A 27,471-nucleotide genomic window follows, 5' to 3' on the forward strand; every position below is an offset into this window, starting at 1 on the left:
TTAGCTAGAGCTCTGTCATTACTGGCCGCTCTCTTCCCTAGCTACCATAAGAACAAGAAATTCTTTGTAATAGTTACTCACAAAGTGTCACACACAAACTGTTTTAACTGTAGTCCAGTCTACAAAGGCACAATGAGCTGCTTCTCCAGGGCTGCTACATTTAGCAAGTACCTTTTTTCATTTTATTATCACTGGAATAGAATGCCATGGAGCTCAAAAATGTCAGCAGCTGAGCAGAAGCAGTTAGTCCTTGCACTCAGGAAGCAGTTTTACAGCAGGGTGAGGAGCTCTGGGGTTAAGAGATCAAGAGCAACTACAGCTTCTACTCAAAGAAAAAGTCTTTAAAGACTGTACCATGCAGCTGATTTTGGATACTACAAGCAGGCATATCTGAGATAAGAAGATAAGAATAAACCCTACTTCAGCCAAGGTACTATCACACACAGAACACACAGGTACTTCACATAAAAACATATCTGTCACAACCTCTACTCCATAGGTGCAAGTAAAAGAGGGAAGCACCCTGCTCATTCAGACACAGTTTCTTCATTCAAGTAACAGGGGTTCTACAGGCAAGAATCAATCTTTGACTTGGCATGCGAAAAAACAAAGTTGAACTCTGCATTCATTGACTGCATCCCTTTCCTACTTTCCTTGAACTCTAGAGCAGTGCTTCTCTACTGCTAAGGCAGGTTTTACCCTCAGTGCTTGAAGAGAACTGCAATAATGGTCTATGGAAAGGACAAATGGCAAGATGAAGATATATCACCACAAGTGGGCATCTGCACCTAAGCTAGTACACTAGGCTTCCTTTATAACTGGTCACCAGAAGAGGACACCCTCAGGGATTAAGTTACCTAATTAAATACAGCCGAACACTCTTCAGAGAAGTAACTCTGCACTGATGATGCAGGGAAACCAGTACTCTACCTCAAATGTTGTTGGGGTCAGATACAAAACATAACCGTAAGTGTGATAAGGACCTGCTGACATTGGCCTCCTCTCATTTTCAACCAGGTTATTTCTTTTGTAGTGGAGAGCTCCAAACTTTTAATACAAATATGTCAAAGAACAGGTTTTGAGGTTAGTTCTAACACTCTTCTTACCTAAGACTTCTAAAGCTTCAACAGAGTCAATACTAAGATGTTTGACATTCATCATTGCAATACATAGAGGGCATTTGATCCTTCCCCCTCCACTCCAAATTATGTCTCCAGAGGTGAGGTAAGATTTAACATTAGAGTTGCAAATGTTATAAAGATAAAAGAAAGCTTTCTTTTAGGAAGGAAGTCGTATACATCTGAATAATGCCAAAACAGAGCAAGAAAATACAATACATAATGACTAAAGAGACATTGGAAGTACAACAATTAAAATGCAACAGGGAAACTCCAGCCCACATCAATTATACAGAACAGCTGAGGGTTGTAACTTATGGAGGAAAGAGCTTTAACATTTGTTCTAAGAGTATTGCTAAGACAGAAAGTATTCTGTCTAACCCCATCCCTTCAAGAACTCTTCAACTTCCAGGCTTTGCAGTACAACGGACTGTTCAGCCAGTTGTTGAAAACCAGTTTGTTTTTTTGTTTGTTTTTGTTGTTTTTTGTTTTTTATGTAGAAATCAACTAGCACAGAGAATGCAAGGATAGTAGGCAAAGTAATAGACTGTGTTCAGGAGGAGTGAGGACAACTAAGGACTTCTCAGAGAAGCAGTATTCAGTACACAAATACAAATTATCTTAACGCAGAAGATAGTGGGAAGTATATATAGGAAGAGACCAGCTGGCAATTCAGAAATGCTTTGATGTTTCAAAATATAAGAGTAATAGTTAAAAAGGGAACTAGGTCAAATCATCAAGGACAAGTGTAATAGCAGCACATTCATACAGAAAAACTAACACAGAAAGGTCACAACACAAAATGAGAAAAGGTAATGTATGCAAAGAACAAAACCCCACAATTCCATAGATATATTAGTAAGAAGAGTAGTGAGGAAGGACTTATTCCAATATTGAGAAATAAAATGGACAATGCCAAGAAAACAGAAGTGTTCTGTCTCTTTTTCCTTCATTTTTTCCCAAAAAAGTCAGTTGCAATCAGATGGCAAGTACAGTATCAGCAGAAAGGGAGGAAGAACAAAAGCAAAAATAGTGAACTACAAGACACAGAATTAACAGAGAACTTAATCTGTTCTAAATTACAATTGGTTACATTCTCTTCAACAGGTCCTGTACAACCCAGAGTAAACTCAACTATTACCTCTGAGAAATTATGAAAAATACATGAGAATCCAGGAGTTTGAAATAAAATAAAACAATGCCTACATATCTACTTTTGAAAAGGAACAAAAAATATGAAAGGATACGAAGCTAAACTGACTGGTCAAAATTACAAAAGAAATCACTACACCTAGACAAAATATTTTCTAGGTGATACTCTAAAATATAAAAGAATATTATTAATTGTTTGCCAAATATTTTAGTCATTTATATAGAAGTATAAGTTCTGACTTGGACAGGAAAAAAAGTCTTCCTGATAAAAGGAAATCTGTAAACATCCTATAGCTTGACTTTGCAAAGGCATGAGAATACCACTGGAAGCAGTGTGAAATATGCGACAAAAAATAAGGGCTGTATGAAAGTGTTACAGAATGGGTACAAATAACAGCTGGAAAACTACAGCAAGATATTAGCTTGCTGTAAAAAAAAGTGAAGATAACATTCTGTACTGGATTCTCCCTTTGTCCTTACTCCATCTGGATGATGGAATAAGAAATATGCTTATTAAGACCAGAAGTGCTGCCAGGCTGCAATGGGCAGGAAGCATACAAAGGAGAAGTCAGAATTCCACTGACAAACTGGGAAAAAACCACAGAATCATTTAATAGCTTGGTTTGGAAGGGACCTTATAGGTCATCTGATTCCAAACCCCCTGCCATGGCCAGGGACACTTTCCACCAGACCAGGCTGCTCAGAGCCCCATCCAGTCTGGCCTGGAGAAATGGTCTAGCCAAATAAAACTGAAGCCATTCAAAAGACACACGCTCAAAGTTGTGCATGAACAAGTTTGTCTTGTGAACATCCCAAGTCTCAGATGCAAGAAATGTTTCAGCTTGCCCAGCAAAGTCAATTTTGAGCATGGGTTTGCAAAGATGACAAAAACACACAGCAAAAGAGAAATAATGAAGGTTCCAAAAACTGAGCATCAAAGATCTGGACTTCAGTAAGGCCTCTGATGCAGTCTCCCATAAGATCCTCACAGAGAAGCTATTGCTGAACAGGCTGGATGTGCAGAAAGTGAGGTGGACTGGTAGACTGAAAACTATCTGAATAGCTTGTCCAGAGGGTGGTAGGTAGTGGTGAAAAGTCTAACTGAAGGCCAGTGTATTCAGGGGTCAATACTGGGTCCAGTCCTATTCAACATCTTCATTAATGACTTGGATGATGGGGCAAAGGGCACCCTCCACACATTTGTTGAGGGCACCAAGTTGGAAGGAGCGGCTGATACACCAGAGGGTTGTGCTGCCATACAGAAGGACATTGTCAGGCTGGAAAAATGGTCTGGCAGGAACCTCATATGGTTTAATGAGGGGAACTGCAAAATCCAGCAGTAAAGCCTCCTGGACAATTGGCTCTAGGTGACCTTGTGCGGGCAAGTCAGCTCAGGTGACCTCAAGGCCCCTCCAACTTCAACAACTCCATGATTCCATAAACAAAATCTCCTCCTGAAAAACACAATCTCTGTTCCTTTGTTTTCTTTTGCAGGCTCAAAAAAAAAATCAACAATTATACAGAGAATTGTATTATTATCAAAATTCATCAGTGACTAAATTTCAAAGAGAAAGAATTTCAATTAGGAAACATTTTATTTCATGCTTGTTTCTGGGTCAATATGCATAATACCCCACCATCCCCACCACCCCCTGCCTCAACTGCAGAAATCTCAGTAAACTAGGCTGGCAAAATAGATACAAAAGACCATCATTCAGCAATGGCTTAATTTTTTTTTTTTAAATGGTGATTTGAAAATTTAAAGCTCTGCATAAATGCATATTATGATATACACATGCCAACAGAAGTAATCAGTCTAACAAAGCACATCCCCCTAATATGGCGCTGCCTCCCACCAGAAAAATCTTGTGTCAGAAAACGAAACTGATCTTTCATTGGCACCTGTGCGTGGTTGAAACTGGTATGCCATATTGTGAGTGGGCATTTTGCCACTCTAACAGATGGACAAAACTGCAAGCATGCCAAAGAAAGAGTACTTTGCCTATTTTTTTCAAAGCTGGAAAAATATAGCGTTTCTACACAAACCCAAAAAGCGTTGCTCAGTCGGTCCCTCCTTATGAGTACATGAAGTCTGAAAGTTGAGTGGATTCAATAAAATACCTATGTAAACCATAAACAAGCCATGAGAGCTCCTCCATTTAGACTGCTAGACTTGAGTATAAGCATTTCTAGGGCAAGGATACATACACAAGGTGTTTTATAGTGCAGAATTGACTGATCCTAAATTTACAAGCAACACATTGACAGTGCACTTAAACACTAATCCTATTTCAAGAGACCTTATTTTCTGATGTGATAAATCCACAAGTCAATGAAAACAAACTCCTTAGAAGTGAAGGATATGAAGAAAATGCTACATTTACACTACCAAGCTTAGTTTCATTGTAAAGCCAAACTAACAATATCCAAACCAATTACTACCAATTCAGACACTTAGGCATTCAGCATTTCCTTCTTCAAACCCAGCTGAGAAACTTAAAGAGGCAGCCAGGTGACAGCTGGGAACAGTTTCAGGAGTCACTATCTTCAGGTGAAACACAGCAACTGATTTTGTGCAAGCACCTACTCCTTTGAAGGTTGAAGCAAAGTAAGTTATATTGAGATCCTGCAGGAAGTTTTAATTTTTAACTGAAATACATCACAAGCACTCATATATTCCATTAAAGTGCCTTGTCTGTGGGGATGGTGTCTTCCAACTAAATTGCTACAAATATTCTTCTAACCAAGCTCTAAGATTTCCCTGCTCATGAATTGCTAAGCAAAGGGGGAAGAATTAGTTAGTCTTAAAAGATCACATAAAAATCCACTTTTAGAATTAAATTAGGCCCAAGATCTCATTGTGTGTCTCCAAATGTACATACTACTGCAGCCCAGCTCAGTGTGTCACTTAATAGTGATATTACAGCAGGAAATTACATTCCTAAACATATCCAGCTGTCTCAAACTCATTACATAAGGGCCACACTGAAGGAAGCATCTATCCCCTGAATTACAACATCTTGGAGAAGTGAAAGTTACCATTAATTCTACCAGAAAATGAGGTCATTGTGTTTCCTCAGCCAACTAAAATCATAAAATTATTGGGCTTTTCACTTACAACTATTCCCTCCCAATGTGTTTAAATATGAACGGCTGAAAAATCAGGGCCCACATGTTTAACAATAGTAAACACCTCTAGACAGTTGCACAATAGCTATCAATTTCCCCATATCTTAACAATGATCTTGTTCACACAAGAGACTTAAATATTTCCAATCTGTAGGAAAACTTCCCTAATATAATAATATTCCAATTTTCACAAAACTCATTGCTACTTTGCATGCTTTATTAAATTAGCAATGAACTAGTAGATGATTAACTGACATCTACACAGAACAAAACAAAACAGAAACACACAACCAGAACAAAGTAATTTTTAGATGTCCTAGCATATGAGCAAAGAGTTGATCCCATATTTAATATCTACACCAATATTATTCACATGGACCAAGTCATGAACTCCTCATTTTAATTACTCAGAGATTGCCAATGCAGATGGCAAATACATGCAACTGGATCACTGTCAAAACTGAAGACAAAGGAAGGCAAAAATGAACACTACAGCAGTTTTAAATTGCCTTACAAATTCCCAGAGAAGCTGCATTAAAATTCAACAAAGTTAATAACCCACAATTCCCTTCAGAACATACCTAAACAGTTGTCAGCTCTTGCTGTCTCCAAAGCTTATGCAGTGGATTTGTCCCCACAGTTGTGTTTAAAACAGCAGGACAGAATGAGAACAACAGATTAGTTCCTTGCAATTATAAATGTTATCCTTTCAAAGATGCTAACTTCAAAAACGGTATACTGGGAAAAAGTAACAGAATTGTAGAACTTCAGTAAGACATAATTATAGCCCACATAATTAAATGACTATACTTGGAAAAAAAAAAAGCTTCAAATTCTGACTAAAAGAAACTGTCTACTCAAAAATCCACTGAAACCACAAATAAATCAGGTAAACAAGCTGCAGCATTTTCTTGAGCTTTACAAAAAACATTATTTTCCTTTGGAAGTTTTCCAGCCTGACACTGATATTTTTCTGATTTCCTGACTGTTCTCACTATTATGTATACTTTCCCCATAGTGATTCCAAATCCTCCTGACATTTTATGAATTCCTATTCTCATGCAGAAAAAAAATTCCTAAGTCTTTATATTCATTTTCTCAAGTGAAGATAAGCATGAACCAGTCTCTCACATACAATTTTTGACCCATTTTCTTTAAAGAATGACAATTCATTAACTGTGTCTAAACTATTGAAACAAACAGATTTTGTAAATTTAGTAACAGACAGATTTCACACTGCCCTGCTGCAAGAATAGTCAGATTCATTATTAAAAACTTAGATAATCTGTCTTAGATAATAGCATTGGGATGCTGCTGGTAGCCAAATAATATATGCTACTGATCCAGCCATATCAGTAGCATCACATCAGGCTTTTCAGTGTTTGTTTTACTCTGATGCTTACTTAAAGTTCATGAAATTAAATCAAATTGGCATCAAATGTGTTTTGGTAACCATATTCAAAAGATAATACAAATTCAGTCCACAAATCTTAATGTCTTAAGAACTGTACCCTCTTTTAACTGCTCCAAAAGAGTCACACTGCACATATATTACTAACAATTAAACAAACAAACAAACAAACAAACAAAAAATATCAACCTTTGATAATTCTTCTCCTACTCTTTGTAAAAATTTGGTGAGCTAAGTTCTATATAAATGTGCCAGCCAAATCCAGGGACCAAGACACATGCAGTTGACCAAAATTTAGGGCCCTGCTTGCCTTTAATATACAAAAAGCCCAGCAGGACAAAAGGAAAAAGGTTGTTAGAACAAACTGGTACATTTCACTTTTGTGCAGGATCACCATAAAGCATCACTATTTAATTAGGAATATAAACCTGATACAGAGGGGTTTTTGGTTGTTTTCTCCCTCTCTTTCTCACAAAGAAAGACTATTTCAGAAAGATAAATTGCCCTCTTGGCCTGACCTAGAAAATGATATAATAACAGCTCTTACTCTAGAACTAGCAACACACACGGGCACTATCACAGACATTCTGGATCTTGAGGATTTGACATCAGGAGAACAACATTCTAAGAGAAGAAAAAGTACTTTTGCTTAGCTGCTTCAGAAACATTGTCTAAGTCTGCTTTTTAAATTATATGTGCATATTTTTAAAAGGCATGTTCTTGTACTCGCAGTGAGACCAGCTTACATTTGGGATTCACTCCCTCAATCTATTCAAAATCAAACTCAGCTAAAGACAGATAAAAGTTCTTCAGTCCTTATTTAACCTATTATTTGAGAGTACCTAGAAGAACTGTTCCCAAAAGAAGGCAATTCATACCAAGGGTAAAACTATTTATTTATTTTGCAAATCCACTGAGAAGTCCTATTCTACCACAGCCACTTCCCCATATTTGGTTACCTTTTCCTAAAACCTTTCATAAAAAGAATCACAGGAACAGCTTAGTTTGGAAGGGGACTCCAGAGATCACCAGTCCAATCTTTACAAGAGTGGGAGCCTAGACAAGATCACCTAGAACCCTGTCCAAATGCATCTTGAAAACCTCCAGTCATGGGGATTCTGCCACATCTCTGGGTAGACTGCTGCAGTGATTGATTGCTCTTGCTGTAAGACAATTCTTCCTTACATCAAGGTGAAACCCTTCCCAGTGCAACTGCACCCATTGCCCCTTGTCTTCATCACGTAGCTCCTCGTGAAGAGAGAGCCTCCATTCTCCTTGCAGATGCCCTTTCCAATACAGACACACCCCTTTCCTACACAAGCACTCATGTTCAAACAGCGGCAGGTTGGATCAACCTCCCCTCCACAAAGGAAAAAAAAAATAATAAGGGTGGCAAGTAAAACTGCTTATGGTCTTTGGTGGGCATCAGCTAGAGAACAGATGGATACAATGGTGAACAGAACTGTTGTTCAGAAGGGCTATGACAATCTGGAGGAATGAGCCTCAATGAAAATCAAACACAACACCATACAACAATTAAGGCCTGGGCAGCAGCTCTGCAGGAAAAGGTCTGGAGTGCCTGGTTGATAAGCTCCTGGCTGATGAGTCAGTATTGTGCCTTTGCAGCAATCAAGGTGAAAGACTCAAGTATGTAACCTGGATACAAATTCTTGTGTACAGAGAAAATCTAAATTTCTTCAAGAAGTTGCTGAGGGAAAAGCAGGCAGTGAAGGTGACAGTAAACATTGAAAACTGACCTGAAAGACAATGCTGGCGGACTGTAATTTTCCTTGGCAAAATGGCTTAAAAGACATTATCTGCTCCCCTATTATGATGTAATGCTGAATAAAAATCAGTAAGGGCTGCTTAGTATTGTGTCTTTGCAACATTTTCCTTCTTCTGTATCAATGACACAAATTTCAGTCCAAGAATATGATTACATTGACACTGATTTCTAAAAGCTAGAACTGGCCTTCACAAGTTGAGGAGCATCCTTAACCAGAATACACATCCTTAATAATTCCCAAGATGTCCTCTACAACAAAATAGAGGGCCATACATAGTTCCCTCCAGTGGTCATCCTAAGAATTTGGCTGTTGAGTTCCTCAAGCAAAGATTATTACCCCTGCCATATAAGCCTACCTGTCTACCCGAGACATCAGAAAACAGATAAGGCAATATTTTATCTATCTTACTCTACCCACTAATAGAAGAAACAACATAAGCACGATCACATCCAATAAAATAGGTGAGAAAAGAATAAACAAGCAAGCAAGAACTCAAGGCAAATTTTCATCAAGAAATTAAACCTACTCAAATGGAAGAAAAATATATCCAAAGTAAACAGGAATCATCCTAAGTAACATTTTAAATGGCAAGATAAACTTACTGTATCAGCAATAGAAATATGCACAATAGTTCCAAACAATCTAAAGTGAACCAGCAGGAGCTGCTCACAGCAGCTCACAGCTCCATGTGGACTAACTCTCTCCCCTCAGCCCATACTGAGGTCTCTGTGATGCCTTAACTATGCTGTTAAGCCAGATCATCAAGTCAGCTCAGGTGCCTGTGAAATACCCTGCCTGCTCTGGTTAATCATTACAGTCCAAGCCTATTGAACAACAGAGAAGCTCTTCACAACACAGCTCCTTGTGTGTTCACCAAATGAGTCCCATATTTCGTGTGGTAGAGCTCATTCAGACACCAGACTGCATGTCCTGCATTGCTTTTCACAGTCATGAACTTGTGCCTTCTTGTGTGCTTATTTGAGCCCCCAAGATAATTTCTCCACAACTGCATTTGAACTGCCAACCTGCTTTCAGATCAAATAGTACCAGAGATCTGAAAGCTCACTTGAAAAAACATCTACCAAGGAATTGTTCATGTCAAACATAGCTGTCTTACAAAATCTTTATGAGTAACACTATATTCAGCATTATATGCCAGTACTTGCATATTGCAGGAATTTAGAAGGCTTAGTCATAGGAATAATTCTTTGCAATTCATTAGAAATACAAGCAATGTTCTGAAAAGTTGACTCCCATTAAAGACATCCCAACATAATGGCATAAAAAGTAGTAAAATATGTAAGCATGTACATTTGTAGGTTTGATTTTTTTAAAATACTCATTAAAATAATTAATTAAACTTCTAAACAATAAAACATTTAGCAAATAAGTTTATGAATAAAGTGGACTCTTCTTAAATTAAATTCAGTGTTTTACAAGAATTAGGGACAGCTGCCTTTTCAGAATTTCTAACGTTAAATAGCTGCTAAAGCAGGTTTAAAAAATATATTTCACAAGGATAAACAAATCAATCTGACATTTAAAATTTTGCTATATTTCACTGAAATGTACAAATGCTGAAAATATACATAATAAGAAATTAAAGGGGCAAACAGAATGCTTACTTTCTCTAAATGCTTTACAGTAGCCAAGGAATGACAACAAGAAGAACAGGGCACACAGAAGGTCTGCTCTGCCAACAATCCCAGCAACCTTTAAAAAAAAAAAAAAAAAAAAGAAGTTTCAAACTAGCAGATTTTTATTCTTAGAAAACCTGGAGTAAAGGAACACATATAAAGTGAAATATATAATAGAATATAACTATATCACTTTTTATTCGTTAACTTGGTTTACTGGAATAGTTATATCCAGTTTTTAAGATGCATCTTATCTTTTATTGGGTATTGATTAGTATCAACTACATAAATAGCTCAGCTTTGCTTTATGAAAATTTTAGTGTATGGATTTTTTTTTTTTAAGAAATGGAGGAGGACTTAACTGAATAAAATTTAGACTCTACACAATTCCATCTGTTTTTTGGATCAAACTGCATTTCAGCCGAACACTTAGGAAACATGGAAATATAAACCAGTTTGGGTTAGAAGCAACTTTCAACACCATCTCCTTCCAACCTCCCTGCCTTTCACTAGACCAGGTTTCTCAGAGCTCCATTCAACCTGGCCATGAACACTTCCAGGGATGGGGCATCTACAGCTTTCTGGGCAACGTGTGCCAGCACCTCACCACCCTCACACTAAAGAATTTCCTCTTAATATCTAATCTAAATCTACTCTCTTTCAATTTGAAGCCTTTACATGGCTTCGAAGCCAAACATCCTGAACCACAATTAAATTGGCATTCTGCTGAAACACAAATCAAAAGTGTTCACTTCCAGAAGACAAGTCAGCCTTCAAATTGCAATCTGATCACTTAGAATGGACAAATAGCTTCCAGCTTGCAGATTTAGGAGGGAAAAAAATGTAAAAAAAAAAAAAAAAATCCCAGAATCCCCCTCTGGCACTCTTTTGTGTTATATTAACTGACTGCATTAGAGCTACCTCCAACTGTATCTTGAAACACAAGTAGTACTAACAAAAAAGAAAATGAGAAGCACATCCTGGGACCTCTGCACTTGAGATATGTGCCAACATACTTAAGTGCAATCTCAGGGCTATCTGTAAATTTTGGTTCAAGCCTCTAAACTGTATTTACAGTAACTGGCTGAGACAGAGCAAGACACTTTTGGATCTTCAATTCTCAATTACACAAGTATCAGGATAACACCACAAACTTTCTGTGAAAATCATGACATGGAGCTGGTAGGGGATGGTATAGGCCTTGATGTTGGAACCTCACTGGAACATACACCCAGAGCAACAATCGTGGAAATACTAGTTATTTTTCAGTCATGTTCTGCTTCCTGGAGTGCTGAGTTCCATGTTTTCATGAGATGTACAGAAGCAGGGCAGAACAGCTACATGTTTTCTTTTAAAATTCACTTTTTGTGATTGTATTTCAGGGACAAAAGCAGAAACTTCATTTCTTGTATAGTATACCAGTTATCCCATTTTGTGTATGGAACAGAAAGAAGTAAAAAAGAAAAGGGCTTTTTTTTTTGTGTCAGAGTAGCATGATGGAGCAACTATTTCTAAATAACATCAAAGAAAGAGAAGTGTAGAGGCATGAGAGTATGACTGATTCCACTGCAGAGACTCTCTCTCACTTTTACCCTCAGCTTCACTTGAGCATTGTAAAAGAAGAAACTGTTGGACTCCTAAATTCAGTTCAGAAGAACTTCTTGATTTATCTACAGCTGTGCACCTAACTTCTCTGCTGCTTCTTCTTTTTCTACCATACAAAGGAATTATGAGAATTAACTCAATAGCTGTGGAGTGCTATGAAAGGTGAAAATAATGAAGTGTCAGAGCTTCAGGAGCTGCTCTTCCTAATGAGATAAAAGTTAAGGTGAGCTGACACAATTTCGAAAATAAATGTCCACTTGTTACAGCAAAGAGATTAAGGGGCTAATAACGCAGATGGCCTCAGATGACTCCAACAGCAAAACGTTACCTAAAATGCAAGATAAGGCATAGAGATTCTGGTAAGAAGGCAAACAAAGGAAAAAAACCAGTTTAAAATTAGTATCAGATATATTCTTATGTCCATGATTCATTTAGTATTTCATCACTGAAGTGTTACAAATAGGAGTTTTTTAGAGCAGAGAACCATAGCACAAGAGTATTCACTTGTAGTTAGGAAAATTATAGTGTTTTCCTTACACAGGTACTGAAAGCATTGCACTTTTCAATATCTGTTTTACATGACAGTTTGTTTCGCTGTATAAACCAAAACCCAAAGCAGCAAACAGACAGATTCTTCACAATTTTATGTCAAAATATGTCATCTCATTTAAAAACCAGGCTGTTGGATACTTAAAACTCACAGGTTTAAAATCATAAGGAATGCTTTTTAAGAGATGCTGCCAGACTCACACTCATCCTACAGCTGTAGCAGCATAATGACTCCTTCACTGGAGCAAGATTTATTATTCATCATGTAAATAATAAGAGACTTTTTTCATTCCTGGATTTTAGAAGAGGCTTGATATATAAGCGTGCTACTTTTTACCCCCTCTTCTTCCACTGTTTGCCTGAAACATTTGCAAGTTTTCAAATATGCAAGCAGACCACATCGCTTGTAATTTATTTGACATGACAAAGGGCTTATTAATATTCTCATGCTGATTTAAATATATTTTTAGAGTCAAATGGAATGAAGAATAAATTTATGGATATTGATAAAGAGATCAATAGCAGGTCTACTACAAAGTTAAGGCTCAAGCGAGATTTCTCTTTACATGTCAGAACATCAAAAGTACTGAAGACTTGTTTTACTTTACTCTGACATCTAAAACTGGTATTGGAGAACAAATATGAGGGGCCCTTCTGACACAGTGCACTCTCACAAAGAAGTTATTGCACAGGCAAGTGAACACCAGAGAATGATTGTCAAGATGGTTTAGCCATACTGTCAGAAAAGGTGCCAAATTAGTAATGCACAACCCTGCACCATCTCTAGGTCTTCAACACATGCAAGGTCTCCAGTCAGCTGAGAGTACAGCTTTCAATAACTTTTCCCCCACCAATCATGCGCAAAGCAAATGCAAGAAGCCAAAAAATGGCATATTGTGAATAAATGAAAAATCAGTGCCACATATGTGGAATGTGCACTGTAGGATTCACTTCATTACTAGGACAAAATCAAAATTAAAGCTAATATTTTTTCTGTAGCTCAGACTTTCCAAATTAAAACAAAAACAAAAAAAATTTCCCTTATTGTGATAATTTTATATTTAATTTATTCATTATCGCAGGATCAAGAAATCAGTGACAACATTCAGCAAGCCCACTGGCATAAGGCCATAAGATTTTCTTAACTACAAGCACAAAAGAGCTTTTTAAGAACACCATCTTCTCTTCACACAATTCCCGCACAAGGACTTTGTGTTTTGGCCAGATATTTTAGCTGATTGCTATACACGTGCTGTGCTTCTATTCTGCATCTTTACATCTTTGCTTTTGCCTGCACTATTAAAGGGACCAGTACTGTCAAATTTGTGTTCCCCATGTAAATAATTATAGACTGTAATTAAAAAAAAAAATCATTTAATCTTCTTCTTCACATAAGAAATATAAACCCATTTTGATGTCTCATGAAACAGGATGATTTCCAGCCCTTTAATCATTTTCATGGCTCTTCTGAGCACTCTCAGTTTTCTCCAGTGTTGTCTTTGCAGCATGGATGCAAAACTGGATGCAGTATTCTAATAGTCACATACAAAGTTCACAGAGTGCCCCTACTCTGACTTTAAAACTCTTTGGTTATTTAACCAATGCAAATGGAAATGAAAAGTAATCAGGGAAATCCAGGAGGTAGGGAAACTCTGTAGCATAGTGCTATCTTCCTTTAGTTACTGTACTTGAATGATTTATCTTCCTTAATAAGGTCTAGCTCAGTGGAATTACAAGCCTTGGACATACTAACCATAATATTTGATTGTTCTATTAAGACATGTGCCAAGAGAAGTGTTAAGAATATATAACAGCAATCTGTAGAGTAAAAGGCTACGACAGAATCAATTAGTCAAGATGGTCAAGAACTTCTAAAATAAAAATCTCTGGAGATAATTATTCAATACTTACACACTCGGTGTGCACTGGATGCACAGCAAAGAGCAAAGCAGCAAGAAGAGAGGACTTTGGAGCCAGGTTTAGCCGTCTTCCTTTATTACTGAATTGCAATCCACCCAATAATATGGAAAACACATCAACCATCAACACTGAGATTGTACAATGCAGTATTATATTGATGACGTGGAAACCAACTGGGTAGAAGCCTCCAGCAAAAAGGTAATTCATCCTATATAGAAACAAAAATATTAAGCCTAGGAATTACAACAATGGTTCAAAAAATACAAATAGAAAAACTAAACAATCCCATAGCAGACATATGCACACAAAAATAAAGCAGACATCCCAGTACAGGTGATGTCACCATTCAGCCACCACAAGAAGATAGAAACAATATCCCAGTCTTTAGGCCAAGGTATTCATAGGTATATCACATGGATACAGTATCTATCCCCTCCAAACACAAATGTTGCTACCATTATGTTAATTATTCCTATAGTTACTTAGGACAAGCTTTTGGTCAACAATGTAACTTCAGCGTTGCAACACAGGAATATGGGGGGGGGGAAATAACCCAGCCCACTGAGGGATACCCCTGGTCTTAAGAGAAGCTAACTTGATGAAATTATGTTAATTAAATCCATACAGTGAGGAAACTAATATGCACTGGGACTATGATTTCCACTGACATGCTCTTTGAAAGAGGTCCTAGTATGTGGGGTACAATCAGTATCCACCCAGAAAGCAGTCAGCACATCTTGGTAACTAATTTGTGAGACTGGTTAGAGACATGTTCCATACAAGTATTAGAATCAGAAAGAAGTGAAAACTCAGTCTAAATCCCTATTCAAGACAGGAACTTTGCAGTAAAATGGAGGCTGAGATGAAAAGGGGGAAACACTGTGCTATTATACATATGCTTTTATCAACAGGTAAGGCACACAGAAGCTTAGTTTGAATAGGGGACTTTACACAGTTCTTTTGGTCAATCTGCATCTGGCATAAATGAAATCCATTTAAAAACTTAACCTATTATAAATATGATACAAATGAAGGTTGGAGCTTAGGGAAATTACAAAATCCCACCTCTTACTTCTGAAAATTGTTTTTTATGGACCATCTCCACAGGCTCATCTATATTTTCAGGTATAGTAATGAGTGTATCCCAATTCACTCTTTAAACAAACCAGAATGTTATTAGAGGGGGAATATACCACAGAGACAAGGAAAAAAAAAAATGAAAGCATGTTCTGTGTATTGCGCTAAAAGCTTAACAGGTTTAGGATCCTGACACGTTCTAGTCGGTTGCTTATTTTTCTTGATGAAAATGTGAAGAAAACCTAATAGACAGTGAAACCACAGTGCTAGGTACTAAAAACACAGACATTACCCTAAAGGGTCAAAGTTTTTGCTTGAATATGAGGAGTAAGAGTGGGAACACTGCTTCTGCACTTAATTAGTCCCTGGGTTGGAATGGGCAACTGCAAAAGAAGCACCAAGTCCCCACAGATGCCACAGAGTCACAAGGGGAAAATAAAGAAATTAAGACTGAGTCCTCAAATATTCTCTGCATTACTGTGCCAGATTTCTACATGGTCTACTGTTTGCTCAAATCTTTGTGCAAAAAACATGAGCTAAGCATCTACAAAAGTAATCCTCTTAAACCTTTAGTTATTTGACAAAACTAGCAAGTTATATATAAGCAAATATTTCACTAGACTCTCAGACACTTGAGTTAGAAAATTGGAGTGAATAGATAGGAAGACTATACAGAGAGCTGGTGGTAAAAGGCCACAATACCTTGTTGCTGTTTATAAAATAAACAATTTGACAGGTCAGCAGGAAAGCAGAGAGCAAAAAACTACAATAGCAGTGTAAGTGGCAGCGTGGCTAAGTGAAGGGAACATGCACCTCCTAGTTCCTTGATGATGCGACATACTAAACCACACTGCTCCTAGTATCAGGTATAGAAGACCATTAAAACAAAATATCTGAAAATATAAATACACAATGTCAAGCTGATGAGTATTTTGGGAAAGAAACCATTGGAAAATTAAAACACCATTTGAGATTAAGGTAGTGAACTCAAAAAATGTATTCTGGAAAGGTATCCAACTACCCTCCAGCTACTATGTTCTTGCCTTTTCTGTTGCCTCCCCCTAAATTCAATTAGGTCAATATAGGTTAAAAAAATATTCAGACCTCAAGCAAAAACACAAGCCTCACCTGAAAGTTAGGACAGTTAGCGGTCGATATGATTTATGACTGGTATTGCTGCTGAGTTTGCTACCCCAAAAGTCATGATACCACAGGTCACCAAGTGGGGTTTCTGCCCTGAGGTCCTAAAAGAAAACAAATTACCAGATTCTTAAAATTTTTCCTTTATTCAAAGCAGCTAAACCACAAACAAGCCCTAACTAATACAAGCACACACTAAGATGGACATAGCAGGAGTACTGTTGGCTCACTACTGACATTTGACCCATGGTACCTAAGTTTGCAGTGAAGTTCACATCTTGAATGCCTGTCATTGTAAAGGCCACGATCCTGGATTCTGTAAGCAGGCATAACTACATGAAATTTAGAGCTATATTCGCATCAGTTTATAATCTGGTCAATAGCCGAGATATGAAACACATAAACCTCCTTATCTTGTAATTTTGTAAAAAGCCTTTGATTTTAGGTGTAGATTATCTTGCAAAGAAGGCCAACTACAAACTGCTGCAAAATAGCAATTTTTTACCAGTACAGTAGCATAACTACTAATGAAAGCACGAAACCAAGGAGAGTAAAGGTAGGAAACAACAATTAGCTCTTTCTGAAGCCTTGCTTTGCACAGAACTATTCAAATATTTGAGGTTGTTTTAATTCATAATACATGAAATCAAGAATCAACATCTCTATATACTGCTCTAAAAGATAGAAAGGTAATGAATTATTTTAATTTGGGGTGCAATAGGAGCCTATAAAAAAAACACTGCAAAGAAAAAGTCTTGCTTGCTCGCTCGCTCTTCTCTTTATCCCAAAGTCACACTGTTAATGAAAAATCCGAACAATATAGGCTATTAAATGGAAAGCACACACTTTGGAGAAAAAAATAAGGATCTTGTTAGCATCTTCCTCAATTTTCTATGAGGACAAGCTTGGAAGTTCAAACTAACATACACTTGCCTTTTTTCTACTTCCCTAGTACAATTAAATACCAATTTATGCTATGGCAAGGTACATGGATGTTAAAGACACTTGAGACAACTGAAGAACTAAACTGTATGAGTCAGTACTACCCCTGTAATCAACAAGTTACTCTACCCCCACCTTCTGTCTTGAAATTATTTGAGACCAGTGAAGCAAAGGAGGTGAACAAGACACTGCAAACACAAGTAAGTAGACAACCAGGCTTACTAACGCCATGAAAGGTCTTACAAACCCTGGTGCCCCGTCTTATTACTCCTACAACTCCATCTACTTACAAGATTCCAACATTGTGATTCCCTTGGTTTATTAATTCCAGTTCCTCTCCAATGCTGCTACTACCTCACTTGCTTCTATAGTATCTTGAGCACTCCTGTGCTCTCTACTACCTTCCATCTCACCCTTAGCTAGTATTTTTGGCTTGCACATACTCCCAAATTACAGCCAATTGCTGTATGCTGATGACTGTCTGCTGCTAAACTGAAATTAAAATAGCTAATTTTTTCTTTAACAAGAATATTCTTAACATATTCTGACTTTCATCCATCCAAAAATACAAATTGAAAAAAATCTAAGAAAAGATTTCTTTCTATCACTTGATCAAATTCGGCCAGTATTAGTCAAAGGAACTGAAGTATTCTCTAACAGGTAACTAATCAATGGATTAAAAGAGAGAGCAGGGCTAAAAGTGCAGTCTGAAATAACCTAGACTGCAGCCGTCAGTTAAGGCACTCTCAAGGAAATTCTTAAGAAATCAAGACTCACAGGGGATCCTACTTGGACATAAGAATTACCAAGGTGAAAAATTTCTTCACGCTCTCACAGATGTTTCTACTGCTAAGTAACAGCTAGAAATTTCTTCTCCCAGGACTGCAATTTTAGCCTTTGGCATCTAAATTCCTGTTCCATTCCTCATTGGCAGACACAAACCCTAAAGGTCCTAATTTGACTCTCAGAGCAGGAGCACACTCAACCAGCAGCTCACTAAATCAATACAGCCAGCTTTTCCAGGGGCAAGCTGGGACAGGGATGTACACCAACATCTACTGAAGTCTTTGTACTCTCAGGGGACCATTGTCGGAGGGTGGTGTGGCCCTCAGACTGTTTTCCCAACCAGCAGCACTGCTCTCATGTGCATAAAGTCTATGAAAGACCTCCTTTTATAAATGTTAGTACTGAAAAAGAAAAGTGTGTCTTCCATGTCACAGATGGTCTTCAATAACTTGAGATGGGAAATGTACAAGGCTTGATTTCCCGTTCTGCTATAATCAGCCTTCTTTTGTCTTCCATCGGAAGAATGCAGGAAAAGCTGAATGCATGGAATTACTTAGTGATTAGATTACATTTCCATATGACCTAAAAATCTTCAATCATGCATCCTGCCCTTGTATCCAAGTTCTGAGAGAAAGTTACTTGCATTAATTTTCCTACTTAGTGAACTTACCCTAAAATAGGAACGGTTTGCTCCAAGAGACACAGCTGTTTAAAAGCTACATGTGACTTTCTCTTTAAAAACCAAAAGTAGCTATCAAATAATCTCTAAATATTTGATTAGCAGCAACTTACAGACAGCAGAATTCAAGATTTGAAGAAAGGTCAGTTTTTCTATATAAAGTCTTATGGAAATAACATTTTGCATCTGAAGCTCTGCTTAATCCAACTGTTTGTCCTGCCAAGCCAGTAAATAAATAAAGACAAAAGCCACCATCGTGTACCAGTTAAAATGCTACTTAAAATGATAAGAAAGCATCTGGAAAACAGCCTTTAATTCCAATAAAATCTAATAATGGAATGTTCCATGGTACAACAGGCATGGGGTCAACTAAATGTCTACCTTTTGCTAGAAAGCCAATAAAAGGAACAAAAGATTGGGATGATGGCAGCTAGCAAATTAACAGAAAGGGTACTGTGTGGTACCCAAGAAAACACTACAGTAACAATGCTCAGTAAATCTACAAAACTACTTCAACTGCTATCTTTCTTACTAAACAGGAATAAAATATGCTATGCTTTGTTTAAGAAACTGTGCCATTGCTAGATAATCTCCCTCCCCATTAAACTGGTAAACTCATTGTCTCTGCATTTTTCTTGTGGATTTTGAATTTCCGTATTTCCATATGACCCCTGTGTTAAAATGACATTGTCACAAAATCCTCATTTAATTTCTAGGGAATAATAGAGGATTTTGATGTGAAAAATAGAATCAGCCTCCCAGTTTTTCAAACATACAGACTACATATGAATTAATTTATTTAAGCAGTTGGTTGAATTTCTCAGCATTGCCAACAGCTAGAATCCTGGTGCAAATTGTTGGGTTGCATAAATGGAAACATTTTTAGAGTAAAGACTGAAAGAAATGGAGAGAAATTAAAAATGTGGAAATTGCACATTAACAAAACAACTTGCCTTGTTACAACACCAGTCTTTTGTTCGTTCTTTCAGGAAATTAAAATATTATAAGCAGGTCCCAAATAAAACTTCAGAGAATGAAACATTGCCAGAAGCTGTGCAATCTAAAATACAATACTACTTAAAAAAACCCCAAAGCAATAATGCTATAGGTTCTTAATTTGTCTACAGTATTCTCTTGAAAGCTTTGAGATTTATTTCCATGCTGACAGATGTATTTTCCCCCCATACATTTATAACTGAAGGTATGATGACTTACACACGCATAACAGAAATTTGTCTAAGGAAACAGTAATTCTGCATGATTCTAAAAGGCACATTGTGATAAGTTGCCTCTATATCTTGTATCTTTTTTCCTATATGAAGGGAAAGAAAAGTGAATTGTGTTCTTCCAGCAGCATGAATCTCCAGATTATCCTCTTTGTAACCCCATGGCTCCAGGAAGACAGAACCAACAGATGAATGTGCTTATTTTTGTCCTGCACTTTTCTTTTTAAACATTTCATAAGTACCTTCCAGAACAGCATAAAAGCTGTAACACCAATACCCATCCATGGGCACAGGCTCAATCAATGCTACATGTGATCCTGTGAAGTGTCTCAGCACTTGAAGACACTCCACTGCTCAAAGTCAAAAGAATCTCAGCTAGAGGTTTGTTTGAATTACATGTTAATTTTTAAGAATATCAAGGTCTGTCCATTGTATGTATGGTCAGATTTAAAATGGAACACAAAAACAATCCACCTCTATCTCAAAAGAAATACTGTTGTCACGGGAACTTTAAGGGAGGAAGGAAGGAAAAGGGAGCTTTGTTTGCTCCTGTAACATTTTTACAGTATAAACTACACCTGAAGACCCCCTGCACGATACAATAGCTTAATGATGCCTTATGTACCTGCAACAAGACTAAGTTTATTCACTGGTCTTATTCTGTGACCCTGAGAAGATAATGAACAAAATCTCCTATTAACATCCATGGGCATCAGAAAAGTTTACTGTACACTCCCACTGACTTAGGAATGAGCATAAAATTTGACCTACTGGCAGTCTTGATGTACAGGTACCCTTTAATCAGGCTTAACTTTAAAAAACACCCAATAAAACAAAATGGAAAAATGAAGTTAAAAAAAAAAAAAAAAGTTACACTCAAAGGAAGCTCTTTACTAGGCTGAAGCCTTTGGGACTATTTAGATCAACTGTTTCATCATTTCTGTTTCTATGACCATTTATGCCAAAGGGTGTGAGGAAAAGAGGAGAGACAAACCTTATTATTGATGATGGCTTCAGAATCATCAAAGACAAAATCTCCATCATAGCTGTTAGCAAAACAGAGGAAGGAAATTAATGCCACAACCATTTTAGCCCAGTATGATGGAAGGAGGAACCATGATACGTCATGGTCCAGATTAGGTTCCATTTGTGCCATTCTGTGAAAAACTTGTTCCAAGTTGGGAGTTTCAGCATTATGTTGGTTGAAAATCTGGAAGAAACACATACAAGTGCATGGTTACAGCTCTAACTCACTCAAAAAGGATTTGAAACAAAAGTTGGCTTGGGAGAAGAGATGAAATTTCATATAACCTTACATTTTTTCTGTTAGTGCCTCTCATAGTTACTGGAACATACCTAAATAAAATTTTGTACTTCAAATGAGGAAGTAAAGGCAGAATTCCTCATGGTTGAAGCTGAGATAAATACAAGAAATTCTCAGTTGTTGAGGTAAAACTTTGGCACAGACAAATTCTAAAACCTAGAGTAAATCACTGTTTTCCTGTTTCTTACTGTTCTTTTCAAGCAATACAAACAGATGCATCAGGGGGACTGAGAAGCATTTATAAAGTTCTGTAGAAAATTATAAACATTGTAATTTCCTTCCATGTTTGAAAAGCAAACATTGTCAATTGCCAAAAGAGCTCAAGTCCCTTCAGTTAATCAAATTAAAGGACCTAGTCTTACACATTCCCCCATGCAAGGAATTCATACAATCATCACAGACAGACAGATGGAGATAGCAGTTAATGGACTAGGCCCTAAATCTCGATAATTTAAGCAACGAGACAAGATCCATAGAATTGAGACAGGACTAGCGCTCAAGAGATCACGCGGCACACCTCAAGTGCAGCTGAAATTCCACTGCTGTATTCATGGGCTCATGAGGTTGTTGAGACAGATGAAAAAGACCCTGCAATCCAAGCACATAAGTGATACAACAGTGTGGAGGTAGTAAGGCTGGAGGCTTACACCCATGAGCCACCTTTACTCGGATGGGTCTCTCTGGGTGCTCCAGAGCCAGGCTTCTGCCTGGACTACTCTGCCTCCGCTTCTCAGGTGCTCAGACACTACTGTGCGTGGTCTTATTATCAAGTACTGGTATAATCAGCAAACAAAGGAGGTTATGAATGGAAAACTGCAGTAAAAGCCAGGCAGAATATGATTTTTCTATTTTGTAAGCCCAAATAATGATAGGCACACACAGTAGCCTATCTTCAGTTTCTTCTTATTTATTTGCTTATTAAATCAACTGTTGCACTCCTGAAAATATTACATTTAATACCTTCATACAGAAAAACAGAAAATCTAGAAAAATAGCTCCAGTGCATGCCTGCAAACATTGCATTTAATGTCTTTGCACGGTCTAGGAAAACAGCTCCAATCATTTGCCTTCTGGAACAGAGCTGACCATTAAAGCTGCTACAGCAACTGCTCTGTGGCTTTCTCTTTTTGCAGGACTTCATTCCGGTCCCCGCATATTCCCAATGCCTGCACACACGTGTGCAAGGACAGGCAGTACACCCTGCCACACCACGGTCCCTCCTCGCTTTGGAGACCATATGGCGCCGCTCCAAAATTCAGATAAAGTCAGTAACCTGGAGCTGTGCAATCTGAGAGCCTAGAGCTCACTCCCTGGCTGAGCAAAGCAGCTGCTTTAAGAGCAAAACCTTTCCTCGGAGTAGTTCACCCTTGCGCTCGTAGTTTGACGCAAACAAAGAGAGAAAGCGTGGCTGTTGACTGAGGAAGGTGCACGGCGTTGCTCCCAACAGGACGGATACAGCACCAACACGCACCACGCAATTAAAATATTTAATCTACTCAAAATTAATTTCGCCCTGAAAGTTTCTCCCATTACGCTCGCTCTATTTATCCGGCGCACAGCCGCTGCCAGCCCTCGTCCCCGCGGTCCGGGAGGCCGGTCCATGGGGGGCTCCCTTCCCCGGGCAGCGCGGTGACCGCACGGGCGGGGCGGGGCGGGGCGGAGCGGACACCCACCAGGGACCGCCGCACACGCCACTGCCCGGGGCAGCGGCGAGGGAGGGCGCCTGCCCGCCGTTCTCTCCAGGGACAGGCGAGCCCGAGCCGACCCGGAGAGCACCCCCGCACACCGCAGGCAGCCCCGCGGCGAGACGGGCACGGTGCCTCCCGCCGGAGGGCGCCGGCGCCGCGGGGGTGGCTCGCACCCAGGAGCCCCGCAAACTTGGGGGGGGCGGGCACCCGGCGGGCGGTCCCGGGGAAGGAGCCCGCCCGGGAAGGCAGCGGCGGCTGTGGAGTAAGGGTCGAGGCCGGGGGGCAGGCGAGCCCCGCCGGGATTTTGGCGGTGACCCTGCCCCGCTCGCCGCTCCCCTTTTGTCCGGGCGGAGACGGCTCCGCCGTGGGGGGTTGCCCGTCCCGTCCGGCCCTGATTCCCCCCCCGGGCCGGTCCCACCAGCGGACGGGGCACTGGCGAGACCCTCGTTCCCCCGCGCGGCGTTACCTGCGAGGACGCGGAGCCCGCGCGGCATCTCCCACCCGGGAGCGAAACTCTCCCGCCCGGCGAGCCCCGAGCCGGAGCGGCCGGCGGGGGAGGGGCCGCGGCGGTTGCGCCTCCGGGAACATTCCCGCAGCTCATTGGCCGCGGCTCCGCCCCGCCCCGCCAAGGCCCCGCCCCCCGGGACAGCTCCGCGTGCCCATTGGCTGCGGCCGCGGTGACGCGCGGTGGGCGGGCCCGGGCGGGCGGATCCGGAGCTCACTCGCGGTGGCCGCGGGGCCGGTTGGGTCGCTTCCCCTCATCACAAACTCCGCACCCCGAGCACAGGCGGGGCCGGGAGGGCTCCGGGCAGGCTCCTGGCAGCGCCCGCCCACTCTGCCCGGACAGTGGTCGTTGTCCTTCGCACCTGGCTGGCCGCGGAGTAGGGGGAGGCTCGGCTGAGCCGGGGAGAGCGGGGGCCGCCCGGCACGGGGGCGGGAGCACCGCGAGCACCGAGCCCCCCACTCCTCTCGCAAAGGCGAGGGTCCTGCGGCGGGCGTGCGCGGAGCGAGAATCATCCCGGCGCGCTGATACAGAGCCAGGGGGGCGGTGGCGGGGATGGGGTCGGGTGTCGCCGCCTGGGACGGGTAGCGGGGTGAGCTGGCAGAGCGTTCCAGCCTTTCTGTAAGAGGCTCTCGTCCTACTGGGGTTGTTGCAGATGCTCTCGGCAGGACAGGTACTGTAAGGAGACAACAAAAAGGCTGTATCAGGTAGTTAATTCGTGCGTTTAAGCATCATCGCGATTTCCTTGTAAGGAAGTGCGATTAAACACCGAACTGATAGCACCAAATGCTCGGTAGAAGCTTCTCTAAAAAAACCCCATTAAAATCTTAATATGCTGAAATTGGATGAGAATTCCTGGCGGTGCGCCAGGGACTGACATACAGTTTGGAGTGGGATTTTTGAAGATGTTTGCATTATCAAGCGTCAAATTAACAAGGTTATTTCGTGGCTCCTTTGAGGCTTTAACTCTCGAGTGGAAACGCTGCTTTGGGAGGGTTTTGGTGGTTGCCACCCATAGCTGTCTGCTGACACCTGCTTTGGAACATCTGCTCTGCAACACGGGCAGCTCAGCTGCGTGTGAGGCAGCAGCTGAGCCAGCACAATTGCCAGGCTCGTATATTATTCAGCTGTATGTATGGAGCTCCTGCTTTTAAGATGGAAGTCTGTAACCCGTGCCTGTTACACAGCTACCACAAAGCCTCTGAGGTGCTTCTCGGTTGTGAAGCGGTGGAAAGCCGGTGACCTGCTGTCATCAGGCACGCAAAGCTCTGTGAGCTGATTGCCAGGCTTCTGGTCCCTGCGGTACAAGAGCTAAAATAGATACGCAAAGACCTGCAAACAAATAAATTGAGCCTTGTACTTTAAAATGATCTTGTCTGTTCTGGCTTTGTCCCTGACTTAGTGATCTAAGTGGGCACAGTGAGGAACCTTTGTGTTTCATAATTACATTGATGGTAAAAGTGGAAGATGTCTTTATGACTTTTGGGGCATTTTGCCTTATAAATACAAGGTAAAACATGAGATCATCAGCAAAAGCGCATTTTCTAGGTTTCTGCTTCTATAATCCAAAGCATTGCGATTTATATCACCTCCTAAAAATAGCTGATTTGCCAGATTATTTAATGACTGAGAAGCTCTGGTTGATGTTTCTTGGTATTTCCTTACTGTTTCAACTTCCACTCCCCAAAATCCCTCACATATGTATTATCAAGTCAAATTCTTGTCAACAAGAATCCTCAAATTCAACAGTCTTCCTGAGATTATAGTATTTATAGAATTTTTAAATAGTGTTTGCTAATGGAAGGGCCCTAACTCAGTAGAGAAGGGCCCAATTTAGAAATAAATTCCTTAGTTAGAAAAGGCAGTATATAATGTATTCAATCTTCTGTAACTTCTAATGAAGAAAATGAAATTTCAGTTCATGCTTAAGTTTGCCCATATGTAAGAATTTATGTTAATTTAAGCATATGTAAATATATGTAAGGTTCTGTGAATCAAGGTTGAGATTTGCTTTACCAGACTCACTGTGACAATTGCCAGACTTGTACTATTTTACTCACTTTCACATTTCTGTGTTTTTTTCCGTAGCTAGTTTGACTTTATCACCCTTGCTGATGTATTTATTTCTATTAATGGCCCATTCCAATCATATACTCCTCTTAGTAGCTCCTTTGTTCACATTTCTTGGACATCTGCACATCCTTGATCTGTGCATTATAACTGGAATTTCATTTGTTTGGTGTGTCTGCTGGTATCATAATTTCTGGTCAAATATATATTTCCACACAGCCAGATGCACAGATGGTATAGATCACCTCATCACCACTTATGTCAATACGATAATAGTAATTAACATTTCCATATGAACTAGTTAACACATGCAGAAGGCTCTGCTTCCCATTATTTTCCATTTAGAAATAACATTTTTTTTTCTTAGGGCTTTAATAGTTTGCTTTTTATAATATAGCAATTATAATAATTTATAATTTTTTATGATGACCTTCTGTTTTGCTTTAATTAACATGAAGAACTGCAGAGCAAATACCTGTTCTGGAGAGTTCCCTAGTTCCCTCAAAATTTGATTCAAATCAGCTACAGTTGCATAATTTATCTTCAGTCTGCTTCTTTGCTTCTTTGGAGGGTTATTATAGCATTTCAATTTGAAGTAGTTCCTAAATACAACATTTTTTTTCTTTTTTTTTTTAATTTGCAGTTTCTGGGAGGGTTGTGTATATGAAGTGAGTATCTCCTCGCTCTGTAGTTTTCTCAGCATGCTAAATCGATCTGCCTAAGTGGCTATTGCATCCTTATTTTTAGCAGCCTGCCACTGTAGATCTGCACAAAGGCCAGCCTTGCTCTTGTAAGAAAGGAGTGTGCAAAATCCGTTGTATTTCAAGGGATCAACACTCGACAGTATCACAGTGACTTTCCAGGCAAGAGAATAAAATGTCAGGGACTGTGGTAATGCAGGATTCAACCAAAAACGGTTCAGAATCTTAAAAAGACTGTCAGTTGCTACCACAGTTGTTTTTGGAACAGCTGCGTCTTCTCCATTTCCTGGATTTTGCCATCATAGATGTGGCTGTGGCCACTGAGTGCCACTGCTTGTGCCTGTAGGGTAACCAGCTGGTCCCTACCTGTTCCACAGTTGGGGCATGCACAGGCATTTTATATGCAAATATTTTCATGAAGAAGAGGCATATTTTCTCCAGTATTGTTAATACTATTTCGATGGTCTCTTCCTCTAGACAGCTGGTGTCCCAATTAATTACACTGCATGAGGCATTCTATCTAAGTAGCAGGTCTTAGGCAGCTTGTTTTGTATGTCATGTATTGTACATATGTGTGTGTGTCTGTAAGGATACATGCATGTGTAGAGACAGGCACACTCATATGCCTGGTGCAGTTGCAATATTGATCAACTGCAAGTCATAAAAACAAAATAGAAATGAAACAGGAGTTAAGATTTTTGCAAGAGGAGTGCAATGAACGGGGTCTTGTTTCCTGTTTTTTTTTTTTTTTTCCTGTCTCATCTTCCTACACCTCCTTGCTTTACTAACTACGGTTCCCCTTGTGACCTGTGTAAGTCATCCTCATTAGGATCCCTTGGTATTACTCACTTTGCTTTTTGGCTTGCCACCTGTTCCAGGTCACTTTATTCTATGACTGACCAGAGCTATGAGTGTGTTTGCTGGTGAACAGCCTGCCCAGACTTCCTGGCCAGGCAGTTGCCATGCAGAACTGGCGACAGCTGGGTCTCTGTGAAAGTGTCTAGCAGGTTGCTGCCATTATGGGCTTT

General features: G+C 39.8%; 2 protein-coding genes across 2 annotated transcripts in view; both read right to left on the reverse strand.

The window, feature by feature from the left end:
- Positions 1-21,329, reverse strand: part of TMTC4 (transmembrane O-mannosyltransferase targeting cadherins 4) — a 48,149-nt gene extending 26,820 nt beyond the window's left edge. The window contains exons 1-4 of the mRNA XM_062514902.1: positions 21,153-21,329; positions 16,514-16,629; positions 14,300-14,516; positions 10,223-10,310 (exon numbers count right to left, since the gene is read on the reverse strand). Of these exons, the coding sequence (XP_062370886.1) occupies positions 10,223-10,310; positions 14,300-14,516; positions 16,514-16,629; positions 21,153-21,314 (583 nt within the window). The 5' untranslated portion in view covers positions 21,315-21,329. The remainder of the gene's footprint in view (positions 1-10,222; positions 10,311-14,299; positions 14,517-16,513; positions 16,630-21,152) is intronic.
- Positions 21,330-23,022: 1,693 nt separating this feature from the next.
- LOC134057894 (basic proline-rich protein-like) lies at positions 23,023-23,664 on the reverse strand. The gene has a single exon (XM_062514937.1). It carries the CDS (start codon positions 23,662-23,664, stop codon positions 23,023-23,025), a length of 642 nt encoding a protein of 213 aa, XP_062370921.1.
- Positions 23,665-27,471: the final 3,807 nt, after the last annotated feature.

The sequence above is a fragment of the Cinclus cinclus genome, chromosome 2 (genome assembly GCF_963662255.1).
Source record: "Cinclus cinclus chromosome 2, bCinCin1.1, whole genome shotgun sequence".
Lineage (NCBI taxonomy): Eukaryota > Metazoa > Chordata > Aves > Passeriformes > Cinclidae > Cinclus > Cinclus cinclus.